A 19,517-nucleotide genomic window follows, 5' to 3' on the forward strand; every position below is an offset into this window, starting at 1 on the left:
GCAAGGTCACCTTTGGTAAAGTCAAGTCACCCTACTTAAGCCATTTACCAGGTCATTAAGCAAATTTCTAGTTATGAGTGGGGACAGAGACAATCTATGCTGCAGCCTGTGCAGTTGTAAGATACACATGGGGATGGGGGATTGAGGGAGGAAGGCAGAAGGGGAGAGACGAGAAGGGATGAGATGACCCTTTCTTCCAATCACACGGCATGTCATTGGTGATTCAAAGTGGTCCTAGGGCCTGGGGAGATGGCCTAGTGAGTAACAGTGACAGTTGCGCTCTGCAAGCATGTATCTGTGCTTTGATCCACAACACCCTCAGCACGTCTGTAATTCCAGTTCCAGGATGGGAACAGGTAGGTCCTGGGGCTCTCTGGTCAGCCGATCTAGTCAAAACAGTGAGCCTCAGGTTCAGTGAAGAGACCCTGTTTTATAAAATGAGGTGGAGAGCAATTGAGGAAGACAGACAGCATTGACCCCTGCCCTCTACATGAGTGCATGCACACACACACACACACACACACACACACACACACACACACACACACACAGAGAGAGAGAGAGAGAGAGAGACTGTTCCATAAAAAAAGAACATGAAGTGAAGCAGGCCAGAGACAGCAGAGAGCAGCGGGGCCAGATCTCACAGTCCCTTTGAGGTCAGGACCCCCAAGAAGGGCCCAGCTTTCAAAGCGTCACAGGGCCTCTCAGTGGTGCTGTGCAGGGGACCAGCCTTGAACATATGGACTTTAGAGGCAGGGCCTATATTTGAAGCATAACAACCAGAAGTCAGTTAACAGCATTTGTTGAACAAGTAATATGCGTTTTCTGAAGGGATGGTGATATTTTTTAATATGACATTGTCTCACGGCACCATGTTTTCCTATTTGACTTGGAAATTGTTTTGCCTTTTGTTTTAAAACGTGTGGATAAACCAGGCAATAGAATGCAGAATGTGCATGGATGATTATGACTGAGTTAGGAGCTTCAAAGACTTTGACTATTGAGGAAAAACTACTAGGGCCAACCACTGCGTAAGAGTGACTTTATCAGAAAGGGAGTTTTTGTCCTGTGTCTTGAAGAATCTGTCCTGGGCAGAGTGATAATATAGCCAAAGTGGAAAAGGCCTTAGGAATGTTGGGAATAGCAGAGGCTCATTTCTTATTGTGAGAGTATTCACTTTACTACTGAAATATCACACAAACCCTCCATTACAAGACACATAGTGTGTGTGTGTGTGTGTGTGTGTGTGTGTGTGTGTATTTATGTGTATGTATGTATGTATGTATGTATTGTTGAGAAGACAGAGAGAAGGAGAGAAGGAGAGGGTAGAAGAGGTGGAGAGAACATCTCATAGATATGGTTGCATTGGTTTTGATTGACCTGTCCTAGATTTACTGGACAAGGGCTCCAGAAATCTCTAGTGATCACAGACTCTGGCGAAGGCAGAATCGTCCCACTTACACAACTTCAACTAAGTAACATCTACTTGTTTATCCACACCCACAAGAGGAAAGGCCATGGCGAACCTTGATGAAACATGCTTATTTTTATTTTATTTTACTTTATTTTATTATACTTTTCTCTTTGGCCAAATTTACATAGGTCAGTGAGACTTCCTCTCCCCTGAGCAGTTAAGTGGCCTATCTGCTTGTTCTAGCCCATCCACTCTTGAAGCTCGGTTTTCAGAGAGAGGCTCTGTTGGGTTTCATTTAGGTCTGATTACATAACCACTGTCAATGTCCTGCCAGCCACCAACTGAAACTGGAATGTCCGTGACTCAGGCCTTTTACCAGCTAGCGGTAGGACAGACTTTGTTCTTGTGCATATTTGACTTGTGTCTTTGACCCTGGCAATTCAGGTTACTGCTCCCTGTCAGGTAATGGCTGCTCCCAAGAGGCACACTCTGTTCTTTCCTGAGGTTTGAGGATCAAAGGGAAAATGTTCCAGAACTCATTTGGGAGAGGATGTTTTGTTTTGTTTGTTTGTTTTACACAAAACTAAGACTAGGTGTCTGGGTTAGGTGGAATTATATTTTCATTCATGTCTTCTTGGAATGGTCATAAATATCAATTTTGTAAAATGATGATTATATTTGTTGTCATACCATACATTTCCAAATTTCTCTGTTCATTTACATATTAACTTGCACTATTGTCATTGATTGGCTTAAGGGTCCTTTTATGAAATATGAAGGTGAATTTTTATTAATTACTTGAAATCATATTCTTACTAATGTACATGGTTACTTTGACACACATTTTGTATGTCCTTCACAGGTATGACCTTAAGTGTCTTTTTTAGAACTGACATGGAGGTTGAAAGAAAACTTCAATACGTTTAGAAATTTGTGCTAAGCAATATTCTGTGCATAAATATTGTTGGATTAATATCCTGGCTATTATAAAGCAGGGGCCCATTTCTTTTAGTCACGTGCCTGTGCATAAGCGTCTTTCTGTACGCTACTGTCACATGCGTTGGTCACATTTTATTATGTGTTTTCTCTCAGTCTTTCACATTGTGTGGGCATGCTTTCTCAAGCAGACTATTCGTGGAGATTCAGCATAAGGGTTCCTTATCCACTGCAAGTTTATATTTGTTGTTTCTCAGTTTTTAAGTGATCTTTAAACTTGGGAATAAAGTTGTATTTGAGTTTTAACACTGTGGAGCTGGGGATGCAGCTCAGTTGGTAGAGTATTTACCCAGCATGCACAAGGCTCTGGGTCCAAACACCAGCCCCACAAAGACCAAGAATGCACACCTGCAACTTCATTATGTGGAGGTAGAGACAGGAGGAGCAGAAGTTAAAAGTCATCTTCAGTTACATATGACCAGCCTGGGCTACATGAGACCCTGACTGAACGAACAAACAAACAAGCAAGCAAACCCTAAAATATTATTTTTACTTATATTTTGCAGGAAACTGAAAAATGAACATTTTGGGCTCTATATTTTATATGGAAAGTGTGTGGTAAACGGCACCTTTTAAGAGTACCCATTATTTATTTTATACTTATAGGCACAGCGATGAGTCACCCTTTCAGGACGGGGTCACATATGTCAGTCACAACAGTTTCCTGTCTGTCTGTGTTCTTCCCATGGCCCATCTCCAAAGCTGATGTACCTGGTCAAAGGCAACTCCAGTTCCCCAAGTTCCAAAAGGCAGAGGGGACAAATGGCTCTGTATTAGCATGTCAGAGCCCATGCTGGCCTCCAGGATCCTTCAGTAGCACGGGAACCTGTTATATATTTCAAAGCCCATGCTAGTATCTGGACTCTTCTTACCCTCACCTTCCCTATCTAAACTCCCTAAACTCCCCCCTCCCCTCACTAAGAGTTCTCTTTATAGCCCTGTTAATTTTTATGATGACCCCTTTCTCTTCCTCCATTTCCCCCCCTCTTCCTCCTCTCTCTCTCTCTCTCTCTCTCTCTCTCTCTCTCTCTCTCTCTCTCTCTCTCTCTCCCTCTCCCCCCCTCTCCCTCACCCATATCTATCTGCCTGCTCTGTTCCTGCTTCTCTCATGGCCATGTCCAGTCTGCTGACTAAACTCAGTCTACTCAGTCTACTTTTTCTTTCTTTGTTCTGGATTCTCCCAGACGCCTCTGGTTGTTTTGCTCTGTTATATCCACAATAAAAATCAGTCATTACCTTTCACACACATCTCTGACTCTTGTGAGGGTGAGTCTCTTATTCTGTACATCAAGAGTCAGTATCATAATTTATCATAATTTTGAGATTGATACATAATTGCTTGTATATCAACAGTCAGATCCATCTCATAGATGGCAGATGGAGCCACCAGTTTGAATAGCACACATTTCCTCTCCCATCTTATATAGAGATGCGAGGCTTTATCTCCCATGGCTTTTTATATTCACAATAGAAGCTGGTGCACTAACCCCTCTGCAAAATTTCCCATCAGATCTCTATAATCTGAACTGACTTGGGAAAAAAATCCCCATCCAATTTAGGTGCAACCACATTTACTCAAACTTTAGAAAATTAACAGCTTTTTTAGAGTTCTTATTAAAGACAAAGGTCACCACATGAAGCATTTTGGTTACTTTTCCTGATCACTTGTGCCTTACTATGAAAACATCCAGGCTTACATCATTAACTCAATCAGGCTTGAGTCAATGACATTGTCCTACTTTCCCATTGCTGTGATAAAATAAAGATCCTGATAAGAACAACTTCATTGTCCACTGTGGCAGGGAGACATAGCAAATGGCAAGAAAGGCTTGGTGTAAGGACCACAAGGACAGCTGGTCACAGTGCATCTGCACTTGGAAGATGGGGAATGAATAGGAAGCAAGGCTGGGATATGAGGTCTCAAGACCCACTCCCAGTAACCTACTTCAACCAGTCAGCCTCTACTTCCTAAAAGTTCCACAGCATCACCAAATGGAGACCAAGTACTCAAACAGGTGAATCTATAGGGGGCATGTAGAGGCTATTCTGGGTTGTCAACTTGACTATATCTGGAATGAACCACAATCCAAAATTGGAAGGTTCACTTGTGATCCTGATCTTGAGGCTGGAGATACAAGTTTCTGACCTGTATCTTGGCATGGAGATCTTGAGGCATAGTGGCTATGAATCCCAGGAGACTAAGGCAGGAGATCTCTGAGTTCAAGGTCATCTGGGACAAAACAAGTCCCAGATCCAGGAATGGTGATACACCCCATTATTCTGGGTCATACCTTCTGCTGGAGACCTACATAAGGATGTTCAAAGAAGGAAGATTCTCTCTCTTCTTTGCCTACCTTCCTTGTGGGACTAAGCAGTTGCTAGATCCTTGGACTTTCATTCACAGCTGCTGCTGACCATTGTTGGGGAGTTGGACTACAGACTATAAGTCATTAACAAATTCCCTTACTATACAGAGACTACTCATAAGTTCTGTGATTCTAGAGAACCCTGACTAATACAGAAGGGCACTTCACCTATAAACCACAGTAGATGTTTTAACACATGACTGTCCCTCTCTCTCCCTCTCCCTCTTCTCTTCCCTCTATTCATGCATTGCATGTCTTATTTGGGGTACATCTCAAATTAAATTGAAAGTATATGTCTTCTTAAGTAGTTAATTATGTCTATCATTATCTATACTATAAAAACCATGCAACAAAATTCACAAACCTTTAATATATATTATGTGTGAAAAATTTATTTATCAGTTTAACTCAAGACCTTTCAGCATCTACCCTGCTACAGTACCACACAAAGTGGTTTCACCCTTATCCTGGTCAACATGCTATCATCATGGGTTGATCTTACTATAACCCACATGTGTATGGTCTTCACATCTGCCTTATTCTGCTCTGCATTGTGGTTATGCAGTCACATTTCTAAGCATACCAGTAGCCATTCATCTCCACTTCTGACTCTAAGTCTTGTCCATTGAATGTTTATCTCTGTTGAACTTGCGGTCTTGAAAGCTGTTTAGAATCAGCTTATTTAGAAAGTACTTATGGACAAGTCAAGAGCAACCATGGAGGGCATTATCAGAGTTTCTGGAACTTACCCAGGGGAATTGTCTTCACTCATCATTTTAGAGTCTCAAAGCATTAACATCCTGAAACTCAGAAATGTCTCACACAATTCATGTCTATCCATCTCTCTCTTGGATTTCTTTAAGGACTGAGATTCAAAGATGTGATTATTTTGGAACAAGGTCATCCTCCTTTGTATATTTTGAATGTTTACTGATCTTTAAATGGTAAAAAAATTACCTAGTCTAGGTTACTCAGAGCCATTGCTACACAGTGTTGGATCCAAGAACAAGTAGGGACATGATGAGCTAGAAATTGCACTTCACACAGGCATGAAGTAGAAATTTCTGGTTTCCTTGGATATTCAATTGTGTCATGTGGTGTTTTTTTCTGAAAACTGTCTTATGAGAGGATGTTTTTGCTGATATGGACATGTGGGAGGATATTTTGCTAAGAAGAGACACATGGTGTTTTTCTGGAGGCAGCCTGGAAAAAGGATGTTTTGATAGAGTGAATGCTTGGGACAACACGTGATGTTTGGAAGGGATATAAGTGTAGCCCAGTGGACAGTGGATGATGCTGGGTGGTATTGGCACACTTTGTCATTCTTTGCTGGTCATCATTGGGCTTTGATGGGTTTTCACTGACTTCGCTGGGTGGTATTGGCATGCCTTACCATTCTTCATTGGTCATCATTTGTCATGACTTTATAGAAAGAAATGCACCAAAAAACTTCTGGTGGTATTCAGATGGCTTCTTGCCACTTCCAAGGATTAGGGCTGATCGGCAGAGCCTTGGGGTTTCTTCTGGATTGGATGGACCTGCTGTTGTAAATGATGTTTACATGTGCATTGAATTACCACTTCTGACTCGTGCGAACTGAACTGCTGATATCCTGATAACACAGATTGGATTTGCTCCAAGGAAATATTCCTAAACAGGTCCATATCCTCCTTTTTTTCTATTAACCTTTTTTTTTCTACTACCTCTGGTGGGTGGTGGGCTAGAAGGGATGTTAAAGCATTTAAGAGCTCTTATTAAAAGCAGGTTTTGAAAAATCTAAGTCCATACAGGCACCTGCATGCACAAGGCCAACAATACTCTAGCCATGTGAGAGGCAAGAGGCTGGAGGTTTCCTCTTTCTTGGAACACTGGCATCTAATGGGTTGGCTAAGGGTTGTCATCCTCTCAGGGGCTGATGCAGACCTATGAAGGTTGAGATTTTTGTAGCTGGTATATTCTAACTATATTAAGTCCTTTTATTACTTAGAATAACACCATCATCACTGTTGATCCATGTTCTCCATAATGTTTTCAACCTGGGTCTGATTTTGTTGGCTTTTTTGAGAAGCCTTCTATTGCTGCCATGTTGAAAATTTCTATCCAGGTCATTTTTACCCTAAATAATCCCTGTTGTGAACATGCTTGAGCACATTATAAATGTGCTTAAAATTTATGTAGAAATTATTTTTTGACCCACTTGCAAATAGTGTCTCTTGGCCTAGTATCATCTCCACTCCTGAAGCATAGATGGAGAATCAGGCACAGGGGCCAGAAATGTATCTAGGGAGAAAAATGGCACAGAGAGACTTATGCCTCAACAGTGGGGGAGTCTTGCAAGGATGCAGAATAAGAGAAACTTTGATCATAGTTCAGATTCTATAGTTGACCAGGAGGGAAGACGGAGCCAGTATCCTTATTGGTAGCCCATCCCCTCTGTTTGTCACTTACATGGTTAGTCACAACTTTAATGATGACAATGATATCATCTAATACTTCTCCCCCCAAATCTCCATCTAATACTTCAGCAGTATTATTGGGATTGGGGAGTTCCACTATACTCCTATGTGCAGGATCTTAGGGCACACTTTTATCTTGGCTTTTAAATCTCCTAAACCAAAATGCCCACCTATTACTGTACTCCCAACCTGACTATTTCACCCTTTCCACAAGGATCATTCTAATTAGATATTCTCTGGTTTCTTGGGATCTAGCCATAGCCCTACAGAGTCCCCTAGTCATGCCCAATACTATATTTAGAGTCCATAAGATACCACCTTCAGTAAGAGTTTAAAGGGGGCAGGTCACTATATGGGGCTATGGAGGTATTCCCAAGTGAGCCTGGGGTTAATGTGTGTTTTGCTTGGCTCTGAGCTTGCTGAATTTGTTTATTCCCCTGAGTGTGTGTATCTACCCAAGAATCAGCTGGATGTTAAAGGGATTTCTCAATAATGACTCCCTCCAAGGAGATTACAGTGGAAAACAAGGGTCTATCTGTAGAGGAATCTTGGCTGAAGATTACTGGGCCCTTACAGTGAGTGGGATCCCTGGAGGGTCATGTTCTTGTCCTTGGGACAGGAATACATATGGATTCCTTGTGGAGAAAAGCCCCCATGGAATTAAGGCTCTGTGATCCATGGGTAGAGATAGAGGGACCCTCCTGGGTTCCTGGAGGCTGGACCTTTCCTTCACTCATGGTGGATTTAAATTAGGGCACAGGAGTAGCACCAGCATTAGTGGAGGTAGGGTCAAATGATGGTGAACTCATCCAAAGCAAGAGGGACAGGATGGTGTGGCAAGTTTAGTGTTGCTAATAAGCCACAGCTGAGCTCAGTGGACTTCCTGTCTAGCCTAATCTGATGCAGGCTCTGGGTAGTCTTTCTGTAACTGGTTGCTGAATGCATGCTCAGGGCTCCTCTAGAAACTGCTGTCCAGAGGGAGAGTCTGACCCTGGAGTATCTCAGATTGACAACTGGGGATGATTATGGAGGGCAGGCATCCATCCATAGAATGGTGGATAACACAGGGTGATATTTAATCTGTATTTTTATTGCCTACAGTATGAGAGTGCACTGTGACCTTTCAGGAAGGGTAGCAACTGAATTAAAAAAAAGCACCAAAAATGTTGGGGTCTTGGTTTTCTTTTTCACACTTCCCCTTCCTGCATTCCATTCTCACCCCACCCCCACCCCCTAAAGCGAAGGATTCAGGTCACAGGATGCTTTGGGTTGATTGTTGTTCATATGCGACCGAACTCCTTATTTCGAAGTTCCTTTCTTTTGATTTTGCCTGTGATGGTTTTGGGCAATTCTGAAACAAACTCCACCTGGTAGAGAAGAAAGTCATCCTGACTTACAGTTTCCATGGTTTCTTTCCAAGTCCCCATTCCCTGCTTCACCCCACTTTCCTACACAGGTTGACACCTGTGGTGACCCCATGGGCTCCCCTGAGCATTGCAGGTCTCTCCTGACCTCTGGAGGAGAGTGTGGTCATGTATCTTAACTTTGACCCAGAAAGCAGAATGTGTCCTCTTCATGCAGAAGAGTTTGGGGTCACTAATGTTGGTCACTATGTTCTCTGTCTCTTACAGAGTAAGGTAGGTGCCTCTGTGACATCCTCACCCCAGGATGAGGGATATGGGGCAGAAGTAGAAGAGACAAATAGACTTGAGTGAGAGACCTTCATGGTTATCAGCCTCCATTGTTTGGGGCATTGTACTACATATGTATGTATGTATGTATGTATGTATGTATGTATATATGTATGTATGTATGTATGTATCTATAACTCTCTCTGATTAGAAGTAAGGTTTTCTGCTCCCTGCAAGGGCAAGAGCCTTGACTAATACAAAGGGTTGGTATGTTGTTGTCACACAGAATTTTGAGTTTTAGCAGTCTTCTTACTGAGTGAAACCTTATGCAACTTGAGCCACAGCTTCATCTCTATAAAACATGCATACATATTCTTCAGACTGCGGGCAGGCTTAAAGTATAGGGCACTGGGGCTAGAGCCTGGCACGTACAGTAAGTATTTTAGTACACAGTACATGTTAGCCCTGCAGCTTCCTAACATGTGTGCCTCGGTGAATGTGCAGATGGTACAAGAATGTACTACAATAGGAAAAAAATGACTTTCTGACACGATTGTCTGTTCCCTCTTATTTTAAACCAGCAGGGGAATACTAGGCATATTCCTTCATAGCTTGTTTTCTCTCTTAATATACTGATAAGGCATTTTATGTCAAAGGTAAAATAATCTGAAACTGGACATAATGGTATATGCCTGTGATTGTGATACCCAGAAGACCAAGGCAGGAGGATTGTTAGTTTGAGGCCAGCATGAGAACAGCCTGGGTTACACAGAGAGACATTGTCTCAAAAACAAAACAAAGAAAAAAGAACATAAAAACAACTCTATAACCAGCTTAAATTACAGGACAATTTTCAATTTTGTGACTAGTTCATTTCACTCTTACTGGACAGTGTCTCATGCTTGCACATGTCACTTAAAACAGATGTAACAAAATAAGCACCTCAAAATGTATTGGGGCTCTAAGAATAAATATTCTGTTTCCTTTTGTTAGTTTTATGTATGTATATTATCGGGGTTGATAAATAGGTTTATTTCTTACTATGGGTCACATTGAAAAGTATTGATTTTGATTTCTTCTTAAAATTTACAGAATAATGAATAACATTAAAAAGTAATCTTTGGGTGCTCTCCTAATCTTTTCCTTTTGCTTAATGTGTATCATTGTGTTCATTTTGAATTTTTGCTATAGGGTAGAGATTCCCAAAGAAACAAAACCTTTTGATGGACTGAACTGCTCCTCACCCCCACCCCATGGCTGCACTCTGAGAGGTGGGGCAGCCAGTGAGAGCCCAGCTAGCCTGGCTCACCTTCCTTGGGTACTTGTATGGTGCAGTCACTGACTTCACATGCTGCTGTAGCTCTTTGATAAGCTGTTCCTGATCATGTGACAGGAACTCTGGGTTGAGGACAATAAAAGCCTTCACCACCTGCAAAATGAAAGCGGAGGTCAGATGCGTGGCAACTTGTTCCATACACAGCTCTATAAGTCAACGGGCAAAACTCACTATAGGCTTGAGTTGATGTTTGAGGCTAGGGGTTATGCATAAGAACCAGGTTCAAATCTCTGTTCTCCCCATTTCCACTGCATATGTTGGAAAACACCTGGTCTCTCCTACTCTTAACCTTCTTCTTTGTGAAGTAGGTACAAAAGAAATTCATTCCTAACGGTGTTTTTCTTTTTATTTTTTATTAAAGGTCCATGAGAAATCTGTTATTACTACCATCACCATTATTAACATCAATATGCATTCACTATGTATACTGTTCTGTGTCTAGAACTCAATGGGCAATAATAATCATCATAATAAATTAAAACAGCAGTGACTTTTTTAACAATATTGTGATAATTTTTATTTTACACCATTAACTATATCCCCACTTACCCACTTTCTTATACAAGTCCTGGTGCACAGAAGTGTTCACTAGACATTGTTGAGCCAATGAATGCATGTTCTAAAATTTGCATTTTTGTGTGTGTGTGTGTGTGTGTGTGTGTGTGTGTGTGTGTGAGACTTCTCTGCAAAGATGGTAACCAGGTTGCAAAATAAACCTCCTTTCCCCTTGGTTGCTTTTTATCAGGATATTTTACCACAGAAACAGGAAGGAAACTAAAATACCCACTGAATTATACTTAGGTCCAGAGCATGCATTTTAGAAATCAGCATGGCTTTCTCTCCCCCTTTATTCTCTGCAGGACTTAGGTAAGTTACTTAAACTCCCTGCACCATCCTTTCCTATACTGAGAATGTGAAACTACTGAGAATGTGAGACGAGTCCTTGGGGCACGGGGTTTTGATTTAGTTACTAATTCTTTTGCCACATCTCCAACCTCAGGCTACTGGGTTCCCTGAGGGTGAAATGATTTGGCACAATGCAGCTCATTCAATTTCAGGCTTTTTCAGTCCACACCGTCCGTGTAAGTGCATGTGAACACCAGGGGCCCGAGTTCCATCCTAGATTCCCAGGTTATGCTAAGGCCTTGGAAGTCTCCTGACCTCTATCTCTCCAGCTTCTGCATGCAACAACACGCTTCTGTCTCCTCCTTACCTCTCCTCGATCCTTGTCAGGGCTGCTCACCACCGCAGACTCTGACACTGCTGGGTGCTCCACCAAGGCGTTCTCCACCTCTGTAGGCCCGATGCGGTACCTGGAGAAGCAACAGTTCTGAGTGTACGCCAAGGCTGCAGAGAACCATCCCTTACACCTTGTACTTTGAGAGTCAGGGTGAGGGTCCCATCATCAAGGCATGGAGGAATATCAGGCAGGCAAAGTGCCATGAGGCCTTTGAGGGTGTCAAAAAACAGACCAGGGCAAGCCACACCTACCCGGAAGCATTGATGACATCATCACTCCTCCCCAAGAACCAGATGTAGCCATCTTCATCAATAGTTGCTCTATCCCCACTATTGTAAAAGTCCCCACACTCCACTTCAGATGTCTTCTCTGGGCTATTCTGCAAAGAGAACAAAATGTCTTTGTTGAAGCTTAGAGTTGAGCTTGGGGGTCATGTCTGAGTTTGAATTCTGCACATGGCACCTGGACAAGCCCAAACACTGTGGGCTGCGGCGCCATCTGTGAACATCATTCAGTTGGTATTAAAAAATAACATCTTACTTTTATGCAACTCTCTACCAGAATAAAGTTTCCATTCTGAGCTATATGCTCAGTGCGTTCATTGCTAGGACGGCTGGGAAGAACAGCAGTAGTAGTGAATCCCCTTTGCCAAGTGCTACCTAATCTGATCATCACAGGAGTCCTATGACACAGGCACTGTATAACTTAAGCTTTTCTTATGACAGTATAAAACAATGTAAAGTAAGAACATTAATTAGAATAAGAAACAATACCAAGAAATCCCATAGGTCTTTTATCTAGTTTCCTTCAATGGCAATATGTTTCAAAACTATTGTTCAATATTCCAATCAGGATACAGACATTGATCCATTCTATGACCTCTCTCAGATTTCGTGTGGCATGTGGGCACATAGATGTTATGAAATTTGATCACAGACAAGATTCCTCATCCTCTTACTATAGCAGCCACTAGCCTGTAGAGCAATGCCACCACAGAGCGTAAGGGACATCCCAAGGCCCCCAAAGATGCAGTGCTAGAGGCTCACAAGGAGGGGGAAGGGATGGGGTAGAGTTCAAATGCATTATGGCAGAAAAAGCTTCCAAATGTGAGGTAAGTGAAACAAGCTGCTTCACATGATCTCATGGATGCAAATGATACGAAACAGGCAAATTCATAAAATCAGAATGCAGAGGAAAGCTAGCCAGATGCTGGAGCTGGGTGTGCTGTGCAACTGGTACAGGGTTGGAGGGTGTCAATTTTCTGGAGACAGACGATGGTGAGGGTTTTACTCTGTCATGAATTGTTTCCATGCCACTGAGGTGCACATTTGAAAGTGGTGGAGTGAATTTTCTATTCTATTTTACTTCAAAACAAACAACAAAGACCAGGTCTCATTAGAGAAGTCCTTCACTGTGACTTCCAGGGGGCATTGAGTTCTGTGATACGGTTACCAAAACAACTATGTGGATCTTAGTCTTAATTCTCAGAAACAAAACTCAAGGAGGAGAAAAGAAAAGTGAACACACGCAGACATTATGTGCTATAACTAATATATAATACCGAAGTTTGGGGATCGTGGATGTGCACGTGGTTCTCATACCTGCCCATTGCAATTACTTGGGATTTATAAACACACCCGCAGGAAATGCTCCCCGAGGTGGTGGTGTGAAGCCAGTGATAAAGTCAGGCAAGGACTGCGTGGAGAAAGGGGATGGAGCCTGAGGTTAGTTTCAGAGTCTGGTCACCTTTCCATGGTCCTCCTGTAGCCCAAGAAGCCCCTCTTGGGATCACCACTAACCAGGAGGGTCAGAGTTTGTTTGATCGGCAACTTCAGCAGGCTTTCTGATAGTTCAACCCAGCTTTCTGCAGATCTCCTAAAAGACGTAGCTCCTAGACCTGCACTGATCACTTGGCATGGGTAAGACGCACAACACTTCCAGTTTTCTCTGAGAAGGGACGGCTGGGCTTATTGGAGGCTAAGTCTGGTGACACTGAGGTCAATCCTCTTTCTACCCCTTCATTTAGCTCTTAAATCCCAAGTGGGCTTGGACAGAAGGGCTGTGACAATGTACCAAGAGTATAGATGGGCGTAATGGACTGCATTAGGCTAGAGGGAGGAGAAGACAATTCAAAGAAGCTCAGACTACAGGGCCACCTGTACACGTTCTTCAGGTTCAGCCGGGTGCTGCGCTGTTACCTCATATCCCACGAAGAGGCCTAGCGGCCTGGTGGGCTTGATCCTGATGCCAATGTATCCTTCCGTGTTGGGTGGGAGGATGTTGCCCTTCTCATCGATGATCTGGAACAAGAAGCCTGTGAATTCCACAGTGTGGGGGCTCTCCCAGCCCTCTGCGCCACTGCTTGGCTCATCACAAGACACTTGTAAGGTAATTGGGACCTACTCATGGAGAAACTGTCAGAAAATAGAATAAAACTCTCAAATTCTTTGAAGTCAGTCAATATGGAACCCAAATCAAGGGGCTCTTTGCTTTATGGGAATGCAGATGTTACTTCTATGTCTCCAAACTGGAAAACAATGTCACCTAAGAGAATTATTTATTTTTCTTTCTCATGCACCATGTGTGATGATTTCTCCATTAAGTGAGCTGCATTGGTAGCCAAAGTACCTCTCACCTGAAGCTTACACAGATGTCAGGGGAAACAGGGAACAAGGAGTAGACTGACAGAGGTGATGGTGTGGCTGGCCCTACCACAGGCCATCACACAAGATTCCAACCCCAGTGAGCTCTAAAGTGCTCCCCATCAGCACCCTGAGACCAGACCTGTATGTCAAAGGGTAAAACGGCCTTCCCTATGGAGCCTCGCTTGACCTTCATTTCCCGGAAGATGGCACAGGTGATCCCCTGTTTACAAAAGAAGACCAAGGTTGGCTAAAGCAAAGCCACAGGCAAGACCTCTGGTAGAGGCCATTGTTAAGAGTAGGATTTAGGTTCAAGACACTGACCCAACTCCATTCAAAGGACACTTGTTATTCCCAGCATGTGCTAGATCTATGCTACATGGACTGTTTGTTTTGGTAAAAACAGCAGACAAGTTTGTGACTAATACCTAAAATATTCAGTGTATTATAGGCCCTGAAATAGCAGACATTATTAGCTAGAGGAATGCCAGGAAGTGGCTCCATCCAATCATTAGACTTTAATTGCAAATGTCTGAGGAGATGACCATGAATGAAGTCCTTGAGGTTCACAAGGCGACTGATACTATAAATGCCCTGACAATCTGCAAGCTCAGTGACACTTTGGGATATCATTAAGTGTATGTATGTGTATGTGAGCATGATTGTATGCTTGTGTGTGTGATATATACAGAAACTCCTTGTTTACTCATCTGCTACCGCTATAATCTCACTTTAACACGCCTTGCTCTCCTCGACACCCAGATGTGAACTTTGAAAGCCAGCTCTCTTCATGTGGCTACTCTAGGCTGTGAGGGTGGAATTGTCAGTTTTGCTGACAGTGTTCTCTATATTGCAGATGAGACCTTTCTAGCCCACTACCCCCATGGGACAACCCTGGGCTAACAATGTCAGGTGTAATGTCTTTTTACATTTTGCCTCACAGCTTTCAGCTGATGAGTCTCTCAATGAGTTGATGAACTGTATGTTTTCTTTCTGCAAATTTGGGATAACTTGCCTTTGAACCCCAAAGCCCCCCACCCCATTGGCTTTCAGTGGTATTGTGCACAAAGAAGACATCAGCACACACTGGGTCATGTTGGCTCACTGGTTGTACTCTGTAGCTGAGCCCACAGCAATGGTGCAGAAGGGGCCTGTACACCTACCGTTTCTGACTGTCCATAGACCTCATGAATGGAAAGGCCTGTCCTTTCCTTCCACTGCTCATATTCCTCAGGCAGCAGGCTCTCTCCACCAGTTGCGCAATGCTCCAGGGTGGGGAACCTGAGACTTAGCGGAAGACAAATATGTCACGCTGTGGATGCTTTGCAGAAAATATAAAACAACAAGAGCATATAGCTTGTCATTCTGATCATTCAGTGGTCTGTGCTCTCATTTTAAATCTACTTTCTGCCCTTTTACTGATGGTCACAGCCAGACAGATGCCATTCCTCTCAGTAAATCCCTGTTAGTGTTTTCTGGCAGGGAGTGAGTGATGGTGAAGAGGATGGGTTATATCACTGATGTTTTGATTAAGTTTGGATGCTGATGTAGCAAGAGGGAGACAAGAATTCATAAGAGTCATAAGAAGCCACCCTAGAAAACCTTCCTATGTGTCCAAGAGGGACACCTTTATAAACTACAAATGCTAAGGGAAGAGATCCCAAGGGAAGCTAGGTGTAACAGAACTAACTCTACAGCCTTCTGTGAGGGATGGGCTGTGCTCACTGAGAGCCTTTTCTATTTCTATGTGAGGGTTGAAAGTCAGGGCTAGAAAAGGGTTGGGCAGAACATTAAGGCAGGTTGGGTCAATTGGAGAGAGAGAGAGAGAGAGAGAGAGAGAGAGAGAGAGAAAGAGAGGAGGGGTATCATGAGAGATTGCTCTCCCATTTCCCTCATGGAAAGATAGGGCCTACAAAATTTTATTCTTTGAAGAAAATGGGAGGGAAATGACTGAGGTTTGATTTAGCTGGCTTAGTTAGGAACCTAGCTACCTGTTGGGGTTTGAGAGGTACTGATATCAGAATATCAGAATATGTATACATAACCAGAGTCTTTAAAGGGCAGATTTCAAGTTAGCTAAAGACCAACCCCAAACTCAGAGAACAAAAATAAAACTATAATATGATAACTAAAACTTCACATCTGTTGGATTGCAAACTTTAACTGACAGGAGCAGATGTGAAAATTATGTGGAACAAGGGAAATCCTTCAGTCTTGACAGAGAGAGTGTACTGTGGTTTAATACTTAGTTTAATACTATGGAAGATATTGAAATTGCTTGTAGCATAACCTAGAAACCTGTGCCCTAGAAAAATGTCAGAAAACATATTTACCGGTACTTGGGTTTCAAGTACCACAGGTAAGTGCAGTACTAGTTAACGACATCTCCCAGCCAAAAGCTAACCACATCTCCATTAATGATAGCATGATAAAAGTAATTGTGATACTTATATAGCAATGAAGACAAACTAACTGTAAAAATACACAACACGAATAAATTACAGACACTTGATGTTGGAAAAGGAAGTCAGATGCCACAGAATAATGTATGATTGAATATATAAAAGTTGAAAGTATGAAAAGCAGACCCATTTTCTTAGGAATATTTCTTACCACCAAGAAAATACACAGCCACTTTATTTAGGGGACACAAGGCACATGAAGCCTCAGAGGCATGGGCAGTTTTTATTTTTTCTGACATGTGAGTGATTGAGTGATTACAAGGGCATTTTTAATAGTTCATCATTTTGTAAATTTTCACCATAGGCAATTTTGTATTTTTGTTTTTGTATGTCACAAATAATAAACCCACATACAAATGAATACATCTATAAAAATGTAAGGCTAAAAGTCCAGGTCTTGATAATTAGACTAATAATTATCAACACACAAACAAACACATATACACACTCACAAAGGAAACAAAGGAAAAACAAATCTTGGCACAGCAGAAACATTAAAATCCTACCCAAAGACTGCAGTTACAATCTATTGCTACATACTTGGAGATATTCTCCTGAAGAACCATTCGATACACGGCTGGGGCAGCAAGGCATTGAGTGATAGGGTATTTGAACAGTGCCTGGAAATGAAGAGATAAAGAATTTTGCTTTTGTAGTTAAGGTTAAAAATGTCAGCCAATGATTAGCACTTAGGTTATGATCTCTCCTCCAGGTAAGGCTACTTATTTTGTGGTTATTTTCATACATGCACACTATACATGGATTTCATTCATGGCAGGGGCAAATGCAAAAAAAGCAAATCAATGTTCTTGATAGCATAAAACTTAGATACTAACAGAAAAGATAAAAAGACATGTGTGATAAGGTAGAAGTTGGTAAGTGTCATGAGAGAATGTAGAGTTCTGTCAAGTACATAGCAGAGGGCATCAGAGGGTTGGATGCTCCAAGGAGCTTATGAAGGAGGTGGCATTAGGAGGATATTAACAGCATGTCTACAGACAGAGAGCTGGGGATGCTCAAAAAGACAGGAGGGTTCACAGGGGGAAATGTCTCAGGAACTAAACAAACATTTTGGTAGAACAGAATAACATCACTTTAGATGCAGAGCAAAGAACAAGAGGTATGTACAGGAAGACTGAGGGAGGAGCTACAAACCTGAGGATCTAAAGTATTCAATTCTCATTGTTATTCATTAGAGAAGGGGTCAAAAGAATTCCAGATTGGGGATGGAGGTAATCTGAAAGAGTGAGGAGCATCAAAGAGAGCAAGTGCCTGTGGGTGCCTGGTTCCTCTGCAACATTCTCTTGGCCAGTAACGTGAGAATGGTCATGTGTTCCAAGACACTACAACTGAAGCATAGCATTTGGGAGCGTATACTCCAAGTAGTACCTCACTGGAACCAATCAGGTTTGACCTTTTGGCTTCTGTTTGAGTAATGTCTCATGTTCACATCCTCTCTGCAAATCTGAGTTTGACTCACACCAGTGCTCATTGCCTTCATCACAAACAGTGTCATCTCCTTCCCCGAACCCTGCTCCACCCAAAAGGCAACCAGTGTGTATCTGATTTTACTCTAGGTAGATGAGACAAAGTGCTGAGATAAATCATAGATTATTTATAACCAGAGATTACATATGGTGAACATCTACTAGGCACCAATCTCCAAAAATGATTCTAACACAGTCATTTAGAATCTTTGTCTTTTGAATGGCCCTTGGCTCTCAGGGACAGAAACTCACTTAGTGGAAACTTCTTAGTGGAAAATAGAATACAGGTGTTCCTAGACTTAGGGTGATGTTGAGTTCTAATAAGCCCATCATGCATTTAAATATGAGAATTAACTTACCTAACTACTCAACCCTAGCTTAGCAACACAGTCTATCTTAGACCTTCATTTGTTTCTCTTTGTTGGACTACTTTTTCCTGAGTAGATGTGAACAAATTGTGTTTGATGAAACAGACCCTCCCACCCCCACAAAAGATTCAATTCAAGTCCAGCTTGAATTACTGATGAATTATTGGGTGTGCATACAGGGTTATCGTTGAGGGGTTACCTAGAGGAATGTGAGTGACCTCTAAATAGCTACATCAACTGGAAAGTCCTACACTGGATGATGGTGACCTCTTGAAGTCGCATAGAAGAAATGTCCCTTCAACTGGCCTTCTACCTCCTATGAATGTACACTTGCACTTCCTCACACTGTCTGCAGTTGGACAGGATTATATGCAACTTTGGAGGCCCAGGAGAGAGCATGAGGCTATTACTTAAAGCAGGGCTCTGGTGTCCTTTTCCCAACTCCTTTTACCAAGGAATGTGAATAGCCAGATTATACAAGGGTCTCATAAGTGCAGGTAGTCACAGCCGCTCTGATTTGGAGATGCATTGACAATATCATGCCCCTTCATCAAACCCTTTTTAGTCGTGGGGTGACTAGGAGTTGAGCTTACTGCGACTGTCCAGCCTTGTGAAAGACTATTATTCTGTATTCCAGTAGCTCAGGGGAAGATCCAAGTTGAAAGTTCCATATGCAGTTTTGACTCCAATGTGGTCTCTATTTATTTATGCTGGATCTTGGAAGGAAAAGACTGGACTCTGCCCAGAGTTTTGATGGCCCCATGTACTACTATCTACTATGTTTACTGGAGAAATGGAAGTGAAATGAGATTGACTTAGAAGGGAAAGAAACTTAGGAACATAACCTTGAGGGACTGAAGGGCTCAAGAGTAGGCTGAGTAAAACTGTGGTGCTTGGTGGACTGTTGGATGGGGAGCGGGCCTGTCTTCTAACAGCCCCTAGCAAGAAGGAGCTTAGCTGAGTGAGGCTGGCAGAGACAAAAACATTTTATTTCCAGAACTTGAAGAGTAAATAGCTTTACTTTTATCCTTATATCCAATTTGCAACAGGAGACTAAAAATACATAAAAATTTTTATTAAAAATTCATAAAAGGCCTGCAGATATCACCTGCTCAGGTG

At 42.3% G+C, this 19,517-nt stretch overlaps 1 protein-coding gene across 1 annotated transcript in view; it reads right to left on the reverse strand.

Moving 5' to 3' along the window:
• Nucleotides 1-8,301: 8,301 nt before the first annotated feature.
• Nucleotides 8,302-19,517, reverse strand: part of Acsm1 (acyl-CoA synthetase medium chain family member 1) — a 34,561-nt gene continuing 23,345 nt past the window's right edge. Inside the window, exons 7-14 of the mRNA XM_032895641.1 lie at nucleotides 17,084-17,163; nucleotides 15,245-15,368; nucleotides 14,224-14,304; nucleotides 13,638-13,739; nucleotides 11,691-11,818; nucleotides 11,413-11,512; nucleotides 10,173-10,292; nucleotides 8,302-8,599 (exon numbers count right to left, since the gene is read on the reverse strand). Coding sequence (XP_032751532.1) covers nucleotides 8,513-8,599; nucleotides 10,173-10,292; nucleotides 11,413-11,512; nucleotides 11,691-11,818; nucleotides 13,638-13,739; nucleotides 14,224-14,304; nucleotides 15,245-15,368; nucleotides 17,084-17,163 — 822 coding nt within the window. The 3' untranslated portion in view covers nucleotides 8,302-8,512. The remainder of the gene's footprint in view (nucleotides 8,600-10,172; nucleotides 10,293-11,412; nucleotides 11,513-11,690; nucleotides 11,819-13,637; nucleotides 13,740-14,223; nucleotides 14,305-15,244; nucleotides 15,369-17,083; nucleotides 17,164-19,517) is intronic.

Source organism: Rattus rattus, chromosome 2 (genome assembly GCF_011064425.1).
Source record: "Rattus rattus isolate New Zealand chromosome 2, Rrattus_CSIRO_v1, whole genome shotgun sequence".
Classification (NCBI taxonomy): domain Eukaryota; kingdom Metazoa; phylum Chordata; class Mammalia; order Rodentia; family Muridae; genus Rattus; species Rattus rattus.